General features: G+C 45.4%; 1 protein-coding gene across 1 annotated transcript in view; it reads left to right on the forward strand.

Moving 5' to 3' along the window:
• Positions 1–6,560: 6,560 nt before the first annotated feature.
• The window catches only part of MAP3K1 (mitogen-activated protein kinase kinase kinase 1), a 74,856-nt gene continuing 57,058 nt past the window's right edge, over positions 6,561–24,358 (forward strand). The window contains exon 1 of the mRNA XM_062211993.1: positions 6,561–7,039. Coding sequence (XP_062067977.1) covers positions 6,561–7,039 — 479 coding nt within the window. The remainder of the gene's footprint in view (positions 7,040–24,358) is intronic.

Consider the following 24,358-nt stretch of genomic DNA (forward strand, 5'->3'; position numbering starts at 1 on the left):
CTTAGGAACTTGCAATGTGGCTTGTCTGAAACTAAGAAGTTTGAGATGTTCTATATATGTAAATTACGAGATTTCAAAGATCTAGCACCAAGGTAGTATTGTGTACACTGACCGATTACATACTGAAATTGTATTTAAATATTGTGTGTGAAGTAAAATGTATTATTGACATTGATTTCATCTACTTTAAAATCTGACTACTAGAAAATTTACAATGATATCCATATATATAGATTGCTTTTATTGCTTACAGCCTATCTGACTGAACAGCATTCCTCTAGTGGTACCAATTGTGTTTGCCTTGTCAGCAGCTCTGGCCCCAAAGTAATGCAAATCAATTGCAAAGTGCAGGTGCAAATGTTGTAAACCGTGCAGAAGCAGAGAAAGCCAATGGAAGGGGTACTAATTCCTCAGGTTACCTGCAGCAGGATCCAGCCAACATTGAACTAGTGAGCCATAAAGCAAGAGAAAACTCACAAGGACATGAGTCTAAAACTACAAGTGAAAATGATAGGAGGACTCTGGGAAAACGTGTAAAATTCTCAAATTTTTTCACCGAAATGGTACCTGTGACTAAGCCACAAAAACAAAATGAAAAAAAAAAAAAAAAACCCACAAAACTCAACATACATCCAACAAGAGCAACCAACATGGCTCATTCAAGAAGAATCAGCACAAGTTTGGAAAGTGTGAAGAATTATGCTAATGTGACTCAGATTAAATTTCACAAGTTATAGCTTTAATCTTAAAGATTTATTTTATGTTATTTGGGAAGCAAAGCAATAGGGAGAGGAAGAAGCAAAGAGAGAGGGAGGGAGAGAGAGACAGATCAATCTTCCATCCACTGGTTCACTCTCCAAATAGCTGCATCAGCCAGGTTTGTGCCAGGCAGAAGCCACATGCCAGGAACTCCATCCTCATCTTCCACATGGGTGTCAGGGGCCCAAGCACTTGAGTCATACTCGATGCCTTCTGAGGTGTGTTAGCAGGAAGCTGAATCAGAAGCAGAGCAGCCAGGACTCCAATCCACACTGATACGGGACACAGGTGTTGTAAGCAGTGGCTTACCTGGCTGCGCCACACTCTAGGCCCTGTGGTTTTATTCTTAAATATAAAATCCAATTCAACTCTTTTTTCATTATTCACTACAAAATTTAGATTCTAAGTATATAGTCCATGCAAATACACGCAAAATGTTTAGATGGGCTCACTAACATAAGGGACTCCTATAGCCATCTTGAATATTTGGCTTTAACTTAAAACAAACAGGGTTTTGTTTGGTTTAGTTTGGAGGTTTCTGCCAGTATTTGGCTGTAGGGCAATGGTCTTTAGGCCACTGTTAACAGTTTAATGTATCTTTTTCATATATTGCACTGTCTACAATTTTCAGTTTTAGTTTCTTTAAAGCAAAGCGGTATTTATAGATATGTGGAAAGTAAGTTCTCCCAGATTCAAATCCTTCCTTCCCAACGTTTTACAATGGTTATACCCACAACTAATTTGGCATTTTTTTAGTGTCTCCCCTTCATTCATCTTTTCAAAATATTTAACTTCATTGGAACAACTTTGCACACTCACACATACATGTTTTATTGATAATCAACTAAGTCATATGTCATTAAATTTCACAAGGCCAGTGCTAAGAAGTGCTATGCGGTTTGGGAATAAGTACAATGGATTCTCTTGGGGTCCAGAACTCACTCGGTGGGGACAGAAGGGAGCAGGTGCACAGCAGCCCATGGTCCTGAGCATTTCCTGTGCGGTGGCATCCCTCTGCACACAGCATACCACGCCAGTGACTGGTATCTGCTCTTAGACGAACCAGCTAAGTGCAGGCCGATCAAGAGACTTTCAACTATAATGTCACTTACAGTGCTCATGGAGAGGATCATTTATCCCACAGAAGACAAGAGTTTCTGACCTAGAATGCCTGGAAATGCCTGGGAAATATGGTGTCAGGAAAGGACTTGGACAAACCAAGTTCCAGCTGAGCTCCTGCTCAAGTATTCCATAATGAATATTTATAAGGCTGCTAGAACACCAGCTTTTGCCCTATTGTCAAGGTTTTATTCTTGTTTTATGTCTAAGACATAGATCTATCAAACAGAGCTACGATGTGAAGATATTCCCTACTGAAGGATCTGAAGTTCTATTGGAGTCAGCATGATAAACACACACTCACAAATAAAAATATTCACAGGGGCAGTTGTTTGGCAGAGTGCTGAAGATGCCTGTATCACAGATTAGAGTGCTTGGGTTTTGAGCCCCAGCTCTATTTCCAAGCTAGCTTCCCATTAATGTGCACCCCAGGAGGCCACAGCTCAAGTTCATGGGTCCCCATCACCCAAGTGAGATACCTGGATTGAATTCTGTTCTCCTGGCTTTGTCTTGGCTCAGCCTTAGGTATTGTAGGTATTTAGGGGAGTGAACCAGCAGATGGAAGATCTACATCTCTCTTTCAGGTAAAATAAAATTTAAAATAAAATTTTTAAAACTTTTATTTAGTAAATATAAATTTCCAAAGTACAGTTTATGGATTACAATGGCTTCCCCCCACCCCCATAACTTCCCTCCCATCCTCAACCCTCCCATTTCCTGCTCTCTCCCATTCCATTCACATCAAGATTCATTTTCAATTATCTTTACATACAGAATATCGATTTAGTATATATTAAGATTTCATCAGTTTGCACCCACACGTAAACACAAAGTGTAAAAATACTGTTTCAATACTAGTAATAGCATTAATTCACATTGAACAACACATTAAGGACAGAGATCCTACATGAGGAGTAAGTACACAGTGACTCCTGTTGTTAACAATTTGACACTCTTGTTTATGGCGTCAGTAATCTCCCTAGGCTCTAGTCATGAGTTGCCAAGGTTATGGAAGCCTTTTGAGTTCGTTGACTTCGATCTTATTTAGACAAGGTCATAGTCAAAGTGGAGGTTCACTCCTCCCTTCAGAGAAAGGTACCTCCTTCTTTGATGGCCCCAGTTCTTTCTTTCTTTTTTTTTTTTGACAGGCAGAGTGGACAGTGAGAGAGAGAGACAGAAAGGTCTTCCTTTGCCGTTGGTTCACCCTCCAATGGCCGCCACGGCTGGCGCGCTGCGGCCGGCACACGCCGCTGATCCGATGGCAGGAGCCAGGTGCTTCTCCTGGTCTCCCATGGGGTGCAGGGCCCAAGCACTTGGGCCATCCTCCACTGCACTCCCTGGCCACAGCAGAGAGCTGGCCTGGAAGAGGGGCAACCGGGACAGAATCCGGTGCCCCGACCGGGACTAGAACCCGGTGTGCCGGCGCGGCAAGGCGGAGGATTAGCCTGTTGAGCCACGGTGCTGGCCAATGGCCCGTTCTTTCTACTGGGATCTCACTTGCAGAGATCTTTCATTTAGGTTTTTTTTTTTTTTTTTTTTCCAGAGTGTCTTGGCTTTCCATGCCTAAAATACTCTCATGGGCTCTTCAGCCAGATCCGAATGCCTTAAGGGCTGATTGTGAGGCCAGAATGCTCTTTAGGACATCTGCCATTCTATGAGTCTGCTGTGTATCCTGCTTCCCATGTTGGATTGTTCTCTCCCTTTTTGATTCTATCAGTTAGTATTAGCAGACACTAGTCTTGTTTATGTGATCCCTTTGACTTTGTAGATGGTAATATTGTAGATCTGTAGATGGTAATTGTAGATGGTAATATTTTATTATTTTTGTAGATCTTAAAAACAAACAATATCCAGGAAAGCAGATCATGTCTTGCATGTGCAAGTAGATGCTTAATAAATATAGGATGAACGAAATACAGCCAGTGTGTAGTAAGCCTTTTCCATGTGGGGTCGGTGATATTTATGCATGCTGAGGAAATGCCCTGTGTTAAATTTAATCCTCCACATGAATGTGGTAAAGGAGCTGAAGTGTGACCTGGGCGATTCCCAGCAGCACTACGTGGAAGCAATGATCTGTAAAGCACCGGCTTGAAGGTTACCCAAGTCGTCACACCACACATATTACTGTAAGTTCTACATCCTAGTGAGGATGGGAAGAGCTCAGAAATAGTAACTGGAGTTTTCAGTGTGAAAGCAACCTTGGAAGAAATACAAGTGTTCTTTATGAAATTAAAGCCAACTCAGGTCTCTATTAGCTTGCTAGTTGACATATGTCTCTGGGCAGTGATAGAAAACTTGGATCCAGCTGCACCAAAATCAGACCTGGAGGCTTGACTGTCCTTAAGACTCAGAAAGTGGAGTAGCAGTCCGCTTTTATACAGTTAAATGCTCCCCAAAGCCAGCCTCGTATTCACCTATGGCAGAAGGAGAACGAAACACACCCTTTGATTATCTTTCTCCCTTAAAATCAGCCTGCGAGTGAGCCTTCGGCATCATGCCATCTTCCCACACTGGAGGGTCTGGGTCCTGTTCCAGGCTCCAGTTCCTGACCCCAGCTTCCTGCTGTTGCAGACCCTGGGAGGCACTGGTGCTGGCTCCAGTGGAAAGGTTCTTGCCACCCACATGGGAGACCTGACTTACACCCCAACTCCTGGCCCCGGCCCTGGCCCCAGCCCAGTCCTGGCTGTTGCTGGCATTTGGGGAGTGAACAAACAGATGAGAGCTCTTTCTTAAATATATAAACAAGACTTTTTAATCAATGTGTCTGTATGCAGATGCAAACAATCACCTTTAGTAGTTACATGAAAAATTAAAGGGAAAATGACTCAAAGCACCAGACTTTTGGAAAGAGCACAGTTAAGTTTCTCTGTGGTGGTGTGAAAGGCACGCAGGTGGGAAAACGGTAGCTAGTCCACCGCATGACACCGAGTGGCGTCTCATTTTGCCCCGTTTCACTCGCTACCAGAGGCAAAAGACAATGCTTTCTAGATCCCTTTTTTACTCTTCTGCTCTAGCCAAACCGCAATTCGAACAAATCTGAAAGGCTGCAGACTTCCACTTTTCTTACAAGTACCTGAGTAAGCCTGTGCAAATGCAAAGGTTTCTAGATCTAAACGGGAGGGCGGAAACGTGCACCCTTTTCAGTTTAGGATTTGGTGGGTGTGACAATCCGGGAAGACCTGGGAAATAACTACTGTTTGGTTTGGACAATACACTTGACTGCCATTAAAAGGCGTATAATTACAGTCTAAATGTAGACTGAAAATTCTAGCAGTTTTACCTAAAGTTTCAAAATGTGTACCATTGGATGTGGCAATCTCAAGCTATCTTGTGACAGGCGGGAGAGCAGCAGCAGAAGCACTGAGCTAGTACGAAATCAGGACCGTTTCTAAAGTCCACGTGGCATCACCTTGTCCCCCACTTAACAGTACACCTGGGAAGTCAAAGGAATTATCTGGCAGACGGTTCAGGCTTCCGTCCGTATAGCTGTATACGAAGACCAGCACGAAGGCTCCCTCGTCTCTACGCGAGGGCAGCTCCCTCTCCGATGCTTTCATTAACTATTCCACACAATACATCTAGAGACGCTGCTCCTGGGAGATTGCCCAGCGCAGACGAGAGGGGACAGAAACGCGACGCAGAGCTCGGTCGGGGGAAAAAAAAAAAAATAGGATGGGCGGGGGGGGGGGGGGGAGGCGTCTAAAACCGCTACCACGTAAAGGTGGACTTCTCCGCGGAGGCTCCCAGGGCCCCGCGGGGCGGAGGGGACCCCGGCGGCCGCCCGATCCCGCCGGCCAGAGAGACGTGCGGCGAGCGGCGTCGCAGCCGCCGAGGGCCGGGCACCGGCCGCGGGTGACCTGAGCGCCACTTCCTGGCCCCAGACGCGCTCGGAGCGGCTCGAGGCCGAGAGACCGCAGCAGGGACCCCCGCCGCTCGGGGTCCCCCTCGCGCCCGGCGGCGTCAGGGGGTGGACAAGGTGTTACGGGAAGCTCTCCTGTTTGTCCCTGGGAAGGCGCGGTGGGGCAGGGGACCTGAGGGGAGGCACGCTGTCTTTAAACCGAAACTTGAGCCTTTCGGTCCGCAGCACCCACATCTGAGGAACCTGGGTTTGCTTTCGCTTTGCAGCGTGCGGCCGCCCCGGGCACCACCTGCGCCACCTCCGGAGCGGAGCCCGGCAGGGTTTGGGGGTAGGGGGAGGCCGGTCTGCGCCCGAGTTCCCCGACGCTCCCAGCCAAGGGCCGTGCGGCTGACGGACCGCAAACCCGAGTTCCAGTGCATTTATTTCTGCAGCGAGCTCCGGGCAAGCCGGGGCGAGACCGCGGCGCGAGGCTCCTCCTGTCGCCGGTGCGGCCCGCACTACCTGGCGGCGCCGCGGGGGCAGCGCGCACAGCCCGGAGCGGCCCCGCAGCCGACACCGCCGAGCCCACGCAGCCCGCCCGCGCGGGGCCAAGCGCGAAGCCCGCTCCTTCCCACCCGCGGCCGCCGCCTCCGCCGCCGTCGCGGGCCCGTCCGCACGCCCGTCACCCAGGCCGGGCGCCCGGCGGGCGGCGCTCACGCAGTTGGCGCACGGCCCTACGCCGGCGGCGCAGCGCCCGCCCGTCCGCCCGTCCGCCCGCCCCCTGCGCTCTCCCCGCCCCCTCCCTCCCTCGCAGGGGCCGAGCGAATGTAGCCCGCGAGAGAAAATGGCGGCGGCGGCGGGGAATCGCGCCTCGTCGTCGGGATTCCCGGGCGCCAGGGCGGCGAGCCCCGAGGCGGGCGGCGGCGGCGGGGCCCTCAAGGCGGGCAGCGCGCCCGTGGCAGCCGCGGGGCTGCTGCGGGAGGCGGGCAGCGCGGGCCGCGAGCGGGCGGACTGGCGGCGGCGGCAGCTGCGCAAAGTGCGGAGTGTGGAGCTGGACCAGCTGCCCGAGCCGCCGCTCTTCCTCGGCGCCTCGCCGCCGTCCTCTTCCACGTCTCCGTCTCCGGAGCCCTCGGACGCGGCGGCGGCGGCGAGCGGCTTCCAGCCGGTGGCGGTGCCGCCGCCTCACGGAGCGGCAGGCGGCGGCGCCCACCCTGCCGAGCCGGCGGCCGCGCCGGACACAGGCGCCCCGAGCCCCGCGGGGGCCGAGCCCGGGGAGAAGCGGGCGCCCGCCGCCGAGCAGCCTCCTGCAGTGGCCCCCGCAGGGTGAGCAGCGCGGCGGGGACTTGGGGGGTGGCGGGCGGACGGGCAATGAATGAATCCCGGGCACCGCGCGCTGCTCGCCGGGACCTGCGCCCCGAACTCCCTCGGCCCCTCTGGAGGCGGGCGGCGCCCCAGACCCCGGCTGGGGCACGGCACGGGGACGTGCGGGAGTTTGTTATTGTTTGCAGACATGTGACAGGCGTGCGAGCCGCGCTGCGGGGACCCGTGGCGGAGAGGTGTGGGGGCCCCCCCGGGCTGGCTTTGTGGGGCTGCCGAGGTCGGGGCTCTCCGAGGAGCCAGGGCGCGGCGTCCCGAGGCCAAGCCGAGGGGGCGGGGAGGCCAGCCGCGGCGCCCCAAAACGGGTGTCCCCGGGGCGGGGGGCTTGGGGGGCGAGGCCCCATCGTGCTGCAGGGTGGGTGGGGACCCCAAGGTCGGGGTTGGTGTGGGGGGGAGGCAGGGCCGAGGAGAAAGCGGCAGGTCCCCGGGGACGTGACAGGCCCTCCGGGGGCCCGGAGTCTCGGGGCAGGTACCGGGGAGCCGGTCCCGGGCGCGGTGGACGGCCCGGTGACCCCTGTCAAAGCGCTGCTCCACGGACTGCAGGCTCGCAGGGGCTTGCAGCCTTATAGGACGTGCGGGTTTCCTAACTTCGTCCCCTCCCCAGGGGCTGTGGGTGCTCTTCGGGAATGCAAAGTTGCACGGCTAAGACGCGAGTGGTCCCTGCTCGGAGTTTGAATGTGGCCTTTGAAGTTTGCGTTCGGCGGAGTGGTGCAGGAGCCAGGACCGGATGTGTCAGCCATTCAGTTTGAAAGCGGCGGTGACGGCTCCCCCAGTGCCTCCGGCGTGGCCCCCGGGGCCGCGGCGCGGGCGCGGTGCTTCCTGCTCCGTGCAGCTGCGGGGCTGCCCGCAGCGTTCCTGGGGCGCCGGTGTTGCGGGCTGCGGCTCGGAGAAGCCTCCCGGTGCGGTCTGGAAGGTCATTGAGACCCGCGGTGCTTTGGCCTCGCCCTGTTTTGGCTCCTGCAAGGTTTTTTTTGTTTTGTTTTGTTTTGTTTTTGTGAAAGATGATTGTGAGTGTGACAGCCGTAATCCTGGATCGTGGTCACAGAAATCTGACTAGTGTGTGCAGAGCGCGAAGTCTTGGGGGCAATGTTTCTGTGACAGGCGCTCGTCGCCCTGTGGAGCTCTGGAGCTTGGTGATGGGAATGAAGTGTGTTTTATTGCGAGGAGTTTGACAGTGGGAATCTGTGGTTTTGCTTAGATATCTAAATCCAGTGGCACTTTTTGTGCCTTTGGTCAGTTCTTTACAATCAATTTATTACGTGGATGTGCCTCCCCCCCCCCCCCCCCCAAAGAAACCTTAAAACTCTGCTCAGCGCCATACCATGGCAGTGTTGAGACGAAGGGGAGGTCTGGGACTGGTATTTTTCCGTGTGCACTTGTACGTGAAAATTGGCATTAAAAACATTCCCCTGTGCTTTCCTTTTTCTGTGTGGATTAGATTCAGACTTAACTAGTATCACTCTTTGAAGGCAGTTGTTACTACAAGTGAACTTTTTAGTCCCCAGTTTGAGAGATTAATTTTACCTAATTTCATGAGACCTAGGTTTTTGGATAAATAATCTGGCAAACATCAGCCTTCTAGACACTTAAATGAGCTGTAAATGTAGTTTAAGAGCAACCAGGGTAAATACAAAACTTGTTTAGTGTCATCCTTTGACACAGAACGAGAGGACTGGGGTGGAAGCAGATAGAATTGAGGAACTGAGTCGTCGATGCTTAATTTTTGGTTTTACAGTGTAGTTATGAAGGCTCCTCCTTTGTCTAAGAGGTGTGTTATGGCACAGTATGTAAAATAACAGACAAATAAATATGATCTTTTGTTTAATTTTATTAGCCAGAAAGCCATTGGTTATATGTAAAGATTACATATGTTATGTAAAGATTTCATTCTAATAAAATGTTGATTTCTTATACTTTTGAAATATAGTGTCCCCCCATTTCCTTGACATGGGGATTGAATTTCATTTGAATTTATTGGTATAAAACTGATTATGGAGAAATTACTTGGCATTAAATTCTTTTACTTATTTATATTGCATGCTATATTTTATTTATACCATTTGAAGTCTTAGAAAAAATTTGATAAAAAATTCAATTAAAATCTCCATTGAACTTTACATTTTGCTTTTTAGGCAGGAATTACATTCATACTTTCAATTCAAAACTCTAACACTGAGATTTTGAAGTATTTTTGTGTTTCAATAGTAAAGGTCTGGAAATCCTTTCTGTCTCAAAATTTATTTTTTGAAAAGGCACCACTGTGGTTTTTTATTTCACAATTCCCTTCAGTATCTGATATTTGGGTATGAAAATTGAAGATGTAGAAAATACATTTATAAAGTATACATTTTACAAATAATAACTCATTAAAATTGAAGAACTTAAATCCCTCTTTTTCAGGGCAGTAACTGAAATGAGTGAGTTTTATGCCTGTAAGTGGTGCCTAAGTGTTTGGAATTTTTCCTTATATTATGGAATTAGGGGCTTTTCTTCCTATTTACTGCCTTTGAAGAAAAATTACAGTGTTACTCCCCATTGAACAGGCTGTTGTGAACTTGGTAGATATAATTACTCCATCCTATTTTTGTAACTTAAAAAACCAAACTATCAATTTGCTGTCCCTATGAAAGAACAAGATATGCTGTACTTGTTAATGTTAGTTTTTGTTTAAAGATATTTCATAGACTGTTTTTATATTTTCATATAGCCCTCAGTTTCACTTCCTTGTAGGAGCTCTTCAACTGAATATAATTTGGTAACTTTTTGTTAGAGAGATTTTAAAATATCACTACCTAAAAATAAGCCCTTTACAAAATTAACTTGGTAATTTCACCAAAATAGAGGTAATCACATAACTTAGTCTTACATGAATTTGTAAGTTTTGTGGTTATGAACTGTCTTTGTTTCATTTTAAATTAGGTAAGAAAATTAGTGCTTTCTTCAGAGATTAACTTTATTAAATATAGTTCTGGAAGAGAAATATAGAACTAGAATGGTTGCCAACTTTTGTTTTCTTTTCATATCTGATTTTGGCAAGGATGACTGGTTAACCAGCATTCCTTAATATATGATTTCCAATACACTATAATAACTCCATTTTGTTAGGAAAACAGGAAGTAGCCCTGTCCATTGATATTCTTTCACGTCTTCTGTAGCGCTGGGAGCATAATGTGTTGCATGTTTTAGCAATGGTCACTGACTTGAAGATGTCAAAATGTGGAGAGGAAGGAGTGTTCTTTTGCTTTCAACAAGGGCAGAAAAACCAGCTACAGCTTGCCTAGGCTGAGTCTGCTCCTCAGTCCTTGACACTGGCTGTGTGCATTCCAGAGGACGAATTGGCGGGGTGGCAAGGCAGTTAATGGGGAATGGGTTCCCCTGAGGAGACACAGGGGGCATTCAGAAAAGCTCTGTGAGTCCTGCTTTTCCATCTTGTACCCCAGTCATTTTCTTGAGGTAAGGGGTACCTGTTGGTAGGGAAGGCAGAGAAAAAAACTGTAACAGTCTCCTGAGGCTGCTTAAGAACTGTGTGTATGTGCACCCCTCCGACCTGGGAGTGCTTTGCTTCTAATACATAAACCAAGTATATCCTTTAAACTTGGTGGTTTCCTTAGTTCTGGCCTCTTTTTATATCCTAAGTCAAGAGAGAGAGCTACACGAGTAGAATGTGAGGAAATAGGTAATAATAGGAAAAATCCAAAGTTGTCTTTAAGGCATAATTTAAGAACGTTTTTAATCCTGAAAGAAATAATTGGGACCAGAATTATTATAAATGGCTCATTGCAAAGCAATAATATTAGTCAAGAGCTCTTTTCAAGCTGTAAAAAATGTAAGAGGCTTTTACCTATGACTTAAAACATGTTCATTGAATATGTGAATATGCTTAGCTACTGTCCATGTGGTCCCTTTCCTTGTCTTGTGTGTGTCAGGCAGGTTCCTTGTGTATTATCTCACTTAATCATCACTGCTTTGCACCTTCTGTTCCAGACAGTGGGAACTTGCTTGCAGAGGTGAAGCCCCGTGATCATGCAATTCGAAGACAGCTAGGATTCAGCCCCAAGTCGGTGTTACTCCACAGTCTGTTGCTTTATTCTGTGGTGCCTCCTGTTTCCTTTTCAAATTAGCAATCAATTAATTGATAGGTTTTTAAGGAGAAAGTTCTGCAGGAGAATAACTAGACTGCTAGCTAGGTCTCTTTGCTGTGTTAAATTTGTCTGCTAGTGTATACAGGCATACTTCAAAAGGTTCATGGAAAATGCAATTAAAAGTTTAGGAACTGACATTTAGTCTGGCAATTAAGATGCCTGTGTCCCACACTGGAGTAGCTAGCTGGGTTTGAGTTCTCTCTCTGGCTCCTGATTGCAGCTTCTTGCCCGTGGAGACCCTGGGAGGCAGCAAGCAATGGGTCAAGTAATTGGGTTCCTGCTACCCATTTGGGAGGCTTGGATTGAGTTCCCAGCTCCTGGCTCTTGCCCTGGTCATTGTGAGCATTGTGGGGAGTGAACCAGCAGAAGGGAGCTGTGTCTGTCTGGAGTTTATTTTGGTGCAAAAAATTTTGAAATCCATGCATGCAGAGGTCTCCAAAAAGTTCATGGAAATACATATTGTGAAAAGCTATATGGATTTCAAAAGTTGTTGCACCAAAATTAGCTTTTAATTCCATTTTCCACAAACTTTTGAAGTCCCCTCATGTATAGTGCATACCTTTCCATAATCTGGCCTTGTTCATAGGATACAAGTATACTGTATTTAGTTCCCCCCATCATGTTAGGCAAAAAAGATAAGTGATTCGTGTTGAATGTTTACGTAAATTTATTGATGTATGCTATGTTAACTCATAGGTAAAAGGAGGTTTAAAAAATTGGAATTAACATCACTGGTTCATCTTAAATCATTACACAGGGACAAATAGTTCCAGTGTTGCTGGACCCTGTCCCTTTGTTATTGTTTTATATTTCATTCATTCAGCATTTATGAAATGTTGCGATGTGTGGTTCTGGTGGTGGATTGTAACGTAAGCTTGTTTGACAATATCAGGCAAAGTGCCTGAGAGAGAGGGGTATAGGGGCCCCAGATTAAACTGGGTGCTCTGAATCTGAGCCACAGCATTCGTTCTTGTGCTGAGTTCAGTGGTACCTTCCTGACTTTCTGAGCAGTTAACTGGCCTTCCAGGTTAGTAGTGAAGAGTGGTGGGCTTGTCCTACCTGCTTGTACATTTGACCTGCTAGTTTTTGAACCTTTGGCCTCTTTCTCTTCTCTTAGGACAGTTACATGGTAGGTTGGGGGGAAAAGGCTGTGTAAATGCAGGTTCATTTCAATTTCAAACTGTTTCTACCTGCTTTGTTAAGCAGAATGTAGACAGATCTGCAAGTTCAGCTGTGATTTTCTTTTCCTTGCAAAAGGAGAGCAAGAAATCAGCTATCTGCCAACAGGCTTTATTGTTACTAATGGCAATCCTGCTAGTTGGGAAAACGGCTTTAGGGAAATATAAAACACCTCCCTCAGGGATCAGGAGCCTTTTTTCTGCCAAGAGCCATTGAGATACTTGTAACATCGTTTACAAACCAGACAGAATTATCAACTTAAAAATGACCCTGCTATAGATTTATTGAATTTCGAGTCCTGCCTGTAACCTGCCTGTAAGCCCTGGCAGAGCCTGATCGATGATTTCAGATGCCTTGGATGTCCCAGTGGCCTGACAGCTCCTCTCCCCTGGACATAAGATGATATCGCTGTTGCAGTATATACTGCATGGCATATCACGTGTGGTTATGTTTGGTGCAGAAGGGAGTTCTGTACCGTTGGTCTCTGAGTCCTTCGGACTACCAGGTGGGTTAATTTGATAAAATAGAGTGAGGTGTGATAGCAGACTGGGGAGATTTGTTAAGACCCACCACAGGTAAAGTACATATCTGTCACCTGGGAATCATTAGTGAAACCATCAGACCCTTTGAAGACTACAGGAATTCTCTGAGCCACATGGTACAGCTCCACCACGTTGTAGTTAGTGTGTATGTGGAAACATCGTGATAGTAGGTGTGCATAGAACAAGGAGAGGGTAGATACTAGGCTGCAGGTGGAAGCTCTCCTCTTGACGAACAGACCTTTTCAGTTCTTTATTGCCTGAATAATCATTTAACCGATACATTATCAAATCTTCAAACTGGTCTTGCAGCATTCTGAATACCAAGTATCAGTTGATAGCAGACCTGGGATCCTGTCTTATTCTTTGCACCATCTCCTAGCACCGAGATGAGTTGCGCACCTATGATTTTTTGGTGCCCCTGAATCCCTGAATATTAGCACAAATTGGTTTTTCCCAAGTGGTTATTTTTAATTAAAATTATAGTAATTTAGTGTTCTAGCTTAAGACAAGATTTGAAAACAAGAACTGTTTCTTGTGCATTTTTGTACATTGTTTGGTATTTAGTAGCAGCCATTGGAATTTAGCAAGCAGCATTAGTAATACTCATATCGATCAGTTTATATAATGTAAGATTACAATTGTTTGTGTATTTAAATGACTATGTAGTTATACAATAAGTGGAGCCATTCCCAGGCAGTCAAATAAGGAGAAAATTGAATTCCTGGTGTTTGAAAGTGTCTAGTTACTTGTGTTAACGGAGAAGCCCTCTGGATTTTCTCCTTCATGGTGGAGTTCTTCCTTGTGGCTCATCTTCACCCTCCTGAATGTTAACGTTAGCAGATCTTCAGGGTGGTCCTGTGCCTTCTCTCGATCCTTCTCTTCTACTCCCACCCCAGTCTCACTAGTACCTTTGGATCACTTACTGGCCATTCACAAATGATTGCAGTTTATTTTCCTAGCCATGACCTCCCCTGAACTCCAGGCCTGCACCTGACTGTCAGTGTGACACTTCCACACTCAGATGTCCAAAACCAAATGTATAATCCTCCTGAAACCTTCTCTTAGCATATTCCTTCTCATTCCACTGCAGAACCAGAACCGATGGGTCTTCCTAGACAATCGAATCGGTCTCTCCTTCACCTCCATGCGCTGTCGTCCTCAGGTGCTGGCCATCTGACCTCTCACGTTCCTAGGCCAGCTGCCCATCATCTGTCATTGGGACTGACGGTGCAGCCGCCTCACAGCCTCTCTATATCCTGTTTTCTCCTTAGTGATCTGTAATCCATCCATACTTATGTGGCCAGAGTAAGTATTTCAGAATATAAATCTGATCATAACTTCCTCCCTCCAGAAAAGTAAATAAATCAAATAAAAAACTTAGAAATGCTTTCCATTTGGCTAAAGACCAGAGAATCCCCAGTGCACAGCACCGAGTCCCTGCCTGTCTGGCTGCCGCTTGCCTCTCAGGCGCTCTCAGCATACATTTGCTCTTGTTCTTTGCAGAATTGCCTCCTTTCATTTCCTCAGACTCAGCCTTCTGCCTCCTGTCCTCATAGGTGATGTCCGCGCCTACCTCAGGGAAGCCTCTGGTCCCCTAGATTGTCTCTCTAGCCCTTTGGAGTGTCCTCACTGTCAGTGTAATGATTTTACATGTGTTACCTCCCCTGATGAATGGCAGCCATCCCCAGAAGTCCCTGAGACTTGAGTGCGCGGGACCCGTTGCTGAGGAACCTAGCACAATGCCTGACATGGCGTAAAGATTCATTGACTAAATGGATGGAAGGGATAATGGCATGGCATGTTCCAGCTGGTGAACTATCTGTTCTTCCCCTTTGGTCAGATGTAGTTCACAGGCTAGCTGAGAACGGTCCAAGTCTAGACTATCTGCGTTTCCAAATTGTAGGTTTCTGATAGACTCATTGGGAGGTAGCTGGACTTGTAGGCATGTCTAGTGCCTCAAGAGAAGTAGGACAGCCTAATGTGGTAGAGAGCAAATAGGTGTACTGCATGATCATTTTATGGGTAAGAGTTTGCTGTATGTATAGAATTCTTTACCTAACTAAAAATTTGAGATTACACATACACAGGTATCATGCACTAATATAATTACTCCTTTTTTCAAGTTCTCAGATGCTATCTAAACTTAAGATTCTACTTTTAGGGTTCATGTCTCAAACTCTGCTTCATCTTCATTAATTTGACAATAATTCAATTTGGGATAAATAGAGGTTCACATTTACGTTAAAGAAAAGATTTGTCAGGCAAGTACTGTATGAGATTTCAGCAGCCAAGAACCCATGTGACAGAAAATGGTTTAACATTTACTTCTGGAAACTGAACCCAGCAGCCTCCCTTATCAAGAACATGATTTAGCACTAAGAAGTAAGACAAAAAGGACTCCACGCAGCCAAAGGTTCTGAAATAAAATCTGTACTTTGAAGTCCTTTGATTTATACTCAGGAAGAGCTCCAAGGTGTTTGTCTAGGACTGTCACCGACTTAAGATGTTGTTCCTGCAGTCTTATGTATTTGCTGTCCCCAGCACGCAGCACCTAAAAGCCGGCAGTGTGAGCCCAGCACAAGGCAGGTTCCCTGAAGGCAGCAGCCTTGGCAGGCAGGACAGTAAAATATTGCAGTCGGGGGCCACCTGGTGTTGGTATGGTCAGTTCCACCTGGGAAGCCTCCCGGAGTATAAATGTATTACATTCCAGCACTGTTCAGCATGACTTTTGGGTGTCATTCTGACTTGTAAAGTGAATGTAATCAAGGCTGTATATCATAGCTTTTATGTATCAAACTGGCGACGGTGGCTCATTACCAAAGAGTTGCTGTATACTCAGTGAATTGGAGTTAAGAGTGTCTAGCATAACGGGAAATGATCTTTGAAGTGGTAAACCTCTAAGTTATCTGGAGGATGTAGTTTTGTAGCCCTGGTGATACAGAATAAATAAAGTATACTCTAGAATTGTGTACAGTTAGATGCTTGCTGCTCTTAGAAACATCTTGTGGTTTGTAGAAAAAAATTTTTTTTGCTCTTTTGGCTAGACTAATTTATATATTGCACTTTCTTTAAAATACTTGTTAAGAAGTATAAGCCACGCCCACCAGCACCAGTGTGTACTGCCTGTTTTCCAAGATGGATCACAAGGATGGTCAGGTACCAAGATCCAGCTTTGTAGCATTGACCAACCTAATTACTGCAAGGATTTTGGTTTAATGAGATGGTTACTTGTGAAAACATTCTTTAATGTCTGCATGTCTAAGATGGTATTTACTTGGGTTTAAAACAGACATTTACAGTTTTATTCCTTCTTTTTCTTCAAAATATCTTAATCAGCTGGCTATCTCTTACCTATTTTCTGGATTTCTATTTGTGCTCTTAATTTATTTTCATTGAATCCCAGATTTTAAAAAAGGCATGATAGATTAATATGTCTATTTATCTTTCTGAAAAGTTCTACCACCTTTTTTAAAAGATCTGTTTGAAAGAGTTACACAGAGAAAGAGACATCTTCCATCCATTGATTCACACCCCAAGTGGTCACAACTGCCAGGACTGGACCAGGCCAAAGCCAGGAACCCCATCCTGGTCTCCCATATGAGTGGCAGAGGCCTCAATTTTTGGGCCATCTTTGTAGCTGGATTGGAAGAAGAGCAGCCAGGACTCAAACTGGTGCTTATATGGGCTATCAGTGTTGTGGGCAGTGGTTTAACTCTGTGCCACAATGCTGGCCCCAGTTTTAGTGTCTCAATCTAAACTTACTTTGAATATCAAAAGTACATTTCAATTATTCTAGTGAACTGGCACCTCTCTGCTGTTAGACTGTATTGTAACAAAGTCCTAATGGTGTTTCTGGGATTCAAAATTTGTCAAATTAAACTTAATTTATAAACGATTAGACAGTTCTTCCGAAAGCAGGATAACTTATCTTTTAAAAAATTATCTTTATTATTTAACTAACAGGTCTATACTACCTATACCACTATAGTTTACTTTTCTTCTTTACAATATGTTGTGTATCAGCAAACACCCTTTTTAATGACTACATAATATTCCATCATCTGGTGTCTCATTAGTTAACCGGTTTCCTATTTTAAACATTTACCTTATTTCAGAAGTGAAATTGCCAAGTCAGAGAGTGTGCATATTTAAAAATTGGATCACGGAGCCCAATGGCACCTTTCCAGTTAACATTTACATTGCTGCGTGTGAGATGCCCATTGCTCTGCATTTTTCCCAAATCTTCCTGCATTCTTCATCGGTTGCTCCTTTTTGCCAAGCAGGTGGATAAAAAATGGTTTCTCCTTTTAACTCGTGCTTCTTGGCTTATTAGCATCATTGTGTATCTTAAGTGTATTGACAGTTTCATGCTTTGATTTTCCTTTCACAGGTAGGAGAGAATTGTTTATTTCTGATCAGTTTGTAAGCTCTCTTTGTATAGTAGGAATATTTGTTGTGGTTGTTTTTCCTCTGGTTTGTTACGACTGTTGACTTTGACAATGATATTTTTCCATTAGAAGCGTTGGGTTTTTGTTTCATATTTCAGTTCTTTGTTTTGTGCCTTGTGGTTTTTGTTTCATATTTCAGTTCTTTGTTTTGTGCCTTCTGTGTTTAGGTCATACAGACAGGCGTTTGTAATGACTAAGAGTAAAGGTGTGTGGGTTCTAGGCAGGGTTGCCCCACCACCAAGCAGTGTGACTGAGGAGTTAACATCTTTGGCCTCAGTTCCCCCAGCTATAAAGTAAAGGATAATGTTTGTACTTCAGAGTTGTGAAGACTGGAAGAACTCACGTTTGTGTAGCTCTTGTAACAGTGGTTGGTGAATTGTGGACACTATTTGTAATAGCAGTTACTCCTGCAGCATTTCTAGTAGTAATTTTATGGGTTTCAAAAAGTAATTTAATTTCAGATCCATCTGAAGGTTAAGGGCTGACTTAGGGCTCTGTTTTCTCCAAATGATTGGCTAGGTGACCCAGCACTGTTTATTGAATAAAAATATCCCCTTTTTCATATACTGAATTTTCAGTATATTTGGAAATTCTCAAATATTTATTTTTAGATCTTTTTCTTGCTCCAAGGGTCTGCATTCCTAAGTAACCAAGTTTCAAGTTTTATAGAATGGTTACAAGAAAGCCAGTCATTGACCAGAAAGAAAAGACAACACCAGGTGATTGTCAGCTGTACCTTTGCTGACTCATTCTTAGTGAAATTTTGGTGGCTAAAGCTCCTTGGCTGTACTGCCCAAAGCCCACATTGATTGTCTCCAGGACAGTTTCTTGCAGGCGGACAGGTCTGCCAGGCCCAACACCCTTCCTCCCCGGTATCTGCGTCCTTACACTCAAAGTTCCTTGTCGCCTTGGGTGTCCATTTGGGTCAGCACTGCCCCAATCTCCCTCATTGCTCTTAGTCTTCTGGCTCTCTTGGTTTCAGCTTCCCCCAGTCGCTGGTTTCTGTTGTTGCCACTTGCCTGCTGCCCTTACAGTCCTTTCTCCCTCTTGCTGCAGCTGCTAACCCAGGGTCAGGCCTCTGGGAACCTTTTCTTCATCCTCCGCAGGAGTCTGTATCCCTTACCTAGCTCAGAAGGCCCTGGCAGCGGGCCTCTGCTCACCTCACCGCCCCTTCCAGAATAGCCCTCGGTAGTCCTTTGGTACTGTGCTTGTGTTTTTATTATCTCAGCTGACCCCTCTTTCTCAGTGTGTTGGATGCTCTTTCCTCTATCTGGAACGCTTATGCCTTCTGCTCCGAGATTTTTCTTGTGTTTTTATTCCCTTTGCAATATAGAAGTATTTGTATTCTACTAAAAATAAATGGAGCTATTTGTAGAACTTAGTACTATACTGTGGATTCTGCTAACTCTGGTTTAAAGTTTCTCAGTGTCAGAGTTACTAGATTTGCCACTTTTAACCCTCACAGTTTTCCCTCTCATCATCCATGCAGTTGTGTCTTTCAGATCAACAGTGCTTACAAAGAGGTCACGTTATTTATTGGAAAGTGAATCAAATGTTCTTGTTTGTGTTAAAATTGCAGAGTGCGGTCTCAGGGAGGAGGTGTTGGTGCCAGGCCACATGCTGCTGTCCTTGAACAGAACCCAAGGCCATCATAGTTGAGACAACAGTTACGTTCAAATGCTTTAGGTGGAGAGCTTGACGCGGACATGGGGACCTCCCTCGTAAAGTTTAGATCTACTGATGAGTTGCAGGTAAACCAGCAATCCACATGTGGGGTCACTCAAATCCCTTTTGGGCCAGTCTCTGGGCATTCTTTTCTGGAGAAATGAAAGAGCAGAGTGATAAGCTGGCCAGAGAGAGTAACTCTTCAGCGCCGCCATTCCTCCTGGCCTTCAGGAAACACTCCCAAGTGAGCCAGGTGCCAGAGACCTAGCAGGGAGGAAGTCTCCTTTGAGCAGTCCCTTGGCCTGAGGAGGGGGTGACCTGGTGACAAGGGGGATGCTGTCTTCAGGCAGCTGGGGGTGGAGGGGGTAGCTGTCTGTGATGGGAGCTTGGGCACCAAGCCTTAAAGAAAGTGGAGGATGAAGGCAGGTGAGTTGCTGGGAGGTTTCCTGGCCTGGGGCTGCGTCGTGAGCGCCCAGGTCCAGAAAGCAGCAGCTGTAGGACCATATGGAAGATGGCATTTCTCTTACCAAAAGAGAAATGCAGATGAATAGTTTGGGTGGAGACAAGGTGCAGATGGGCACAATGACCAAGCTGGGGACAAGAGTCCCACCTCTGGCTGGAAGGAGCTCTCTGCCTTGCTCCTGCTCCCACTGGCTCATCCTTAGATGTCAGTGCTTAGACAAAATAAAAAGCCTTTGTTGTTGGACAGGTAACTGCAGTGCAGGAGGAAGTGGGTCAGGAGGCCCCAAGAAGGCGGAACTGTAGTGCTGTGCCAGGCAGTCCGAGGCCATCTGTCTGGGAGCTGTGCCTCTTCGCTCTCGTTTCAGAGTCTGACACAGTGGGCAGAGATCTCATGTGGGACAGAGTCCCTCCACTGTGGTCCTAAGTTTGGTTTTGGAACTGCCTGGCTTCATTTCAGAGACAGTACTGTGTCTGAACCTGGGCCCTAGGGATCAGACCTGTTAGCTCCTCACTGCTGATGGATTCCAGGGAGGTCACTTAACTTCTCTGAGCCTCAGATTTCTCATCTCTAAACTGGGGTGACGAGATGAGATGATGAAGCCCAGTCTTGACTCGGAAAAATATTCCGTTGTGGCGAATGCTACTGGAAGTGACTGAGGACTGCCTGCTGAAACCTTTGGCCATACAGAGGAGGATGAGGTTAAGAGTCTTGCTCAGGGTTACCTTGCTAGTTACTACTGGGTTAACAAAAGGCAGTTTGTATGGGTTATGCATCGTGAACATGGTTCATTTTTCCTAGAATGATTTGCTAGGTGAGTATAAAACTGCGACTTTCAAAATTGTGTGATGCAGGATGAAACATTCCATCAATAGTAGATAAATCAGACCTTTCGTCACTCTGTGACCTAAGGCAGGTCCTCTGGGTTTCTCATCTGTGAAAAGAAGAGACTGTCTTACATAATCTCTTAGTTCCCATCAAACTCTAGCAACTTTCCAAAAATTTAATTTGAAAACTATTTCTTGTGGCTAAATTTAGCTGTAATTATTGAAACAACAATTGATTTTTTGAATTTACCAATTCTTGGTTTTGTGAACTGGGTACCCCAATGTCAAAGAGAAATACAGATGAAAAGCATTGGAGACTCAGAAAAGAGAAATCCTATTAGATGACATTAAATGATAAGAAAGATTATAATAATGCTAGGAGAATATTATTTTGCAAAGTGGAGAAGATAATGGAAAAGTAATTAGCATGTTTGTGTTTAACAAATGATAGTTTGAAACTAACTTTAAATTTAGTTTTTTTCTACATTACTGTTAAAAACTACCTTTTGTCCCTCAACTGTAAGTGCGTACAAAAATATTCACCAGGGATAATCAGAATAAGCAAAGTGATCCTTCCTATGTTTATAAAGACCTTTTCATAAATAAATATATGTACATGCATACTTTTTTATTTAGAAATTTAGAAGTGCACTGCTGGGGGTAGGCATTTGGCACAGCTTTTACATCTGCTTGAGTCTGAGTCTGCTTCTCATCCAGTTTCCTGCTGATATGCACTCTGGGAGGAAGCAGGTGGTATCCTGAATGCTTGGATCTCTGCCACTTATGTGGGGTACCCTGTTGGAGTTATTGGCTCTTGGGTTCCTGGCCCAGCCCTGGCTGTTGCAAGCACTTGAGGACAGAACCAGTGGGTGGAAGATCTCTCTCTCTCTCTACCTTTCAAATAAAAATGGGTGGAGGAGGCAGGGAGAAACAAAAAGAGGAAGGAAGGAAGGAAGGAAGGAAGGAAGGAAGAGGGGGGGAAGGGGAAGGGGAAAAGGAAATGCATTGCTCATTGACATGTAGTCACATTATTACAAAACTATGAAAAATTCAGCTTAATAATTTGCATGGAGTTAGCAATTACTGAAATGTATGCATTTCACTATGAATCTTTTTTTTTTTTTCTTAATCCAATAATTTAGGGCCCATCTTCTAGAAAATGATGACTTTCAGGTAGATTTGGGATAAGGCCTTAACTGGTTTGGTCATTGTGGGCTTCAGCAGAAGCCCTTTTTGTCTTAGGTTCCTGGTAGTGATAAATACTGGCTCCTTCCTACTCAGTCACAGCCCATGCAGTTCCCTGGTTCTTACCGCTGGGAACAGGTGTCCAGGTCTGTGCTGGGGTCGCCTTCAGTGTACTGCTAGCAGTGCTCTCTGGACAAAACTGTCGTAAGGAACAGAGTGAAGTCTTTTTGAATTTCTGTGACCTTAGCACCCTCTACCAGCTGACTCACTGGCTGTGAAAACTATCTGTCAGTTTTGTCACCAGGAATAAGGTGGCTAGACTATCTCCTGCACAGTGCAGACTGAACCCCTCCTGCAGTCCCCCTCTGCAAGAGGATTTGCCAGAGGAGTTTAAATGCTGCCAAAGACACATGAGCACAAAGTCTTCCCTTTGTGGGTTCCCGTCCAGAAAGGCAGTTTTGGCATCAAAGAGAAAAGGTTTGTACTCAAGGCCTTCTTGCTTTTTCTTCTTTCCCTGCTTGGTGATAAGATATAAAATTATTAGTATCTGATGTCAGCTTATCTCCAAATTGAGCAACTTGCTGAAGAAATGTGTTCAGAATTACATGTGTAAGAACATATTTAATTCTTGTTGAGGCTTCCCCAAAATGTAATGGTACTTCAGAAATTTTGTGGAAAAATGGAATTAATACATAAGTTTATCTTGGTGAAAAAAATTTGAAATCCATGCTTAGTTTTTTCATAATATGCATTTTCCATGAAGACCTCCTCAAACTGAATGAGACAGATTTTAATAAGAACAAATTAGTGGATCCCTGCATTTCCTCAGTGCTTTGTTCAACATGAATCTCATTTATGAGTCACTTATTGAGCCCCTGTGAGGTTGGTTTTTGTAATCAAATGTAACCCATGTGCTTTATGTTTTGGATTCCCTATGCTATATTCTTTCTCCCATGCTGAATTCCTGTCCTCATGCTATTGGGTTGCCTCTGCCCAGCTGTTTCATTTTGTGTGTATTTAGATTGCATGAGCTAAATTTTATATGGCCAGTAGTGTTAAAATCTGTCAAAAAAGTTAGCCTGAAGATATAGAAAATGTTATGCTGTGAGTTACTGATTTATTTAAAAGATTTATTTTATTTGAAAGGCAGAGTTACAGAGAGAGAGAGAGAGATGTCTTCCATCCGTTGGTTCACTGCCCAAATGGCTGCAATAGCTGGAGCTGCACTGATCCGAAGCCAGGAACCAGGAGCTTCTTCTGGGTCTCCTACACGGGTGCTGGGGCCCAAGGACTTGGTCCATTTTCCACTGCTTTCCCAGGCCTTAGCAGAGTGCTGCTTTGTAAGTGGAGTAGCTGGGACTCGAACCAACACTCATTTGGGATGCTGGCACTGCAGGCAGCGGCTTTACCCATTACGCCACAGTGCTGGCCTCAAGTTACTGATTTTTTAATACCCAACCGAGAGTTGATTTTTTTTTTTTTAATGTACTATAGGAGGTTGCCTGCAAAAAAGCTTTGATAATAGCAGTTTGCTTTTTAAAAAGTTTCTGATGAGGAATATAATATGTTTGGGATATTGATACAGTCTTGCCCATGTGCCTAGGCAGCCACACCTGTCAGATCTTTTTTTTTTTTTTTTAAAGATTTATTTATTTATTTGAGTTACACGGCGGGTGTGTGTGTGTGTGTGTGTGTGTCTTCCATCTGATGGTTCACTCCCCAATTGGCTGCAGTGGCCAGAGCTACGCCATTCCGAAGCCAGGAGCCAGGAGCTTCTTCTGGGTCTCCCATGTGGGTGCAGGGGCCCAAGCACTTGGGCCATCTTCCACTGCTTTCCCAAGCCATGGCAGAAAGCTAGACGGGAAGTGGAGCAGCTAGGTCTTGAACGGGCGCCCATATGGGATGCTGGCACTTCACGCCAGGGTGTTAACCCACTGCACCACAGTGCTGGCCCCAGATCTTTTCAAATACTGTATTCTTAAATCATTTAAATAGCCTGGAAATTTTAAACATTTTGGCATTCTAAGTCTTCCACAACTCTTTACCCATAACATTGGGTTAAAATTTTGTTTTTTTGGCATTGTGTGTGTGAGTTGAGGGTTCAGAGATCTGGTTGCTGCAGAGACCTGAAAGCCATCGCCTCTCCTCTGGGACCATGTCATCTGCCATTTGCACCTGAGGGCACTGGTGTGTGGGTGCTCTTGGCCGCTGGGCTCTTCACAGTCTCCCCCATGGCCCAGTGTTCTGAAGTCCCTTACACTCTGGGAAGTGAGAGCACATTGCGTCAGGGGCTGTCTGCTGCCCTGCACAGGTGCCTCCAGGAACTGTTCTCCTGAACACAACTTGGTCAGCAGCGCAGCCGCCTGTTCTTGCTGTGGCGTGGGGACAGCTGACGGGACTCGGTAAGGAGTCTGGATCAGCATGGGACAGAGAACAGGACTGGGTCAAATCAGTCTCTGGAACTTGGGCAGCAAAACCCCAATCAGACTGGCTTTCTTCTAGGAAGTTAGACTGACTCAGCGTCATTTAACTCTTGATTTGTAACATCTTGTTTTTTCTTTTTCTTTTTTGGTAGTTCAAGTTTAACCAGACCAGCTATGAGGCAGGCTTTTGGTCTGCCATTTCAACAATTGGTATCCTGTTAATTTCTGTACTTACTAAATAAGATTTAAAATCATTGGTTCTTTCTTTTAAAACCTTAAACATTAAAAATGAAAACCTTTGAACAGTGTTGTTTACTTAAAGATGTCTTTGATTGCCTATGTAGACCTAATGTAAACATTTGAAACATGAATCCCTTGAGAATTTTCTTTGACC

Source organism: Lepus europaeus, chromosome 15, assembly GCF_033115175.1.
Source record: "Lepus europaeus isolate LE1 chromosome 15, mLepTim1.pri, whole genome shotgun sequence".
Lineage (NCBI taxonomy): Eukaryota > Metazoa > Chordata > Mammalia > Lagomorpha > Leporidae > Lepus > Lepus europaeus.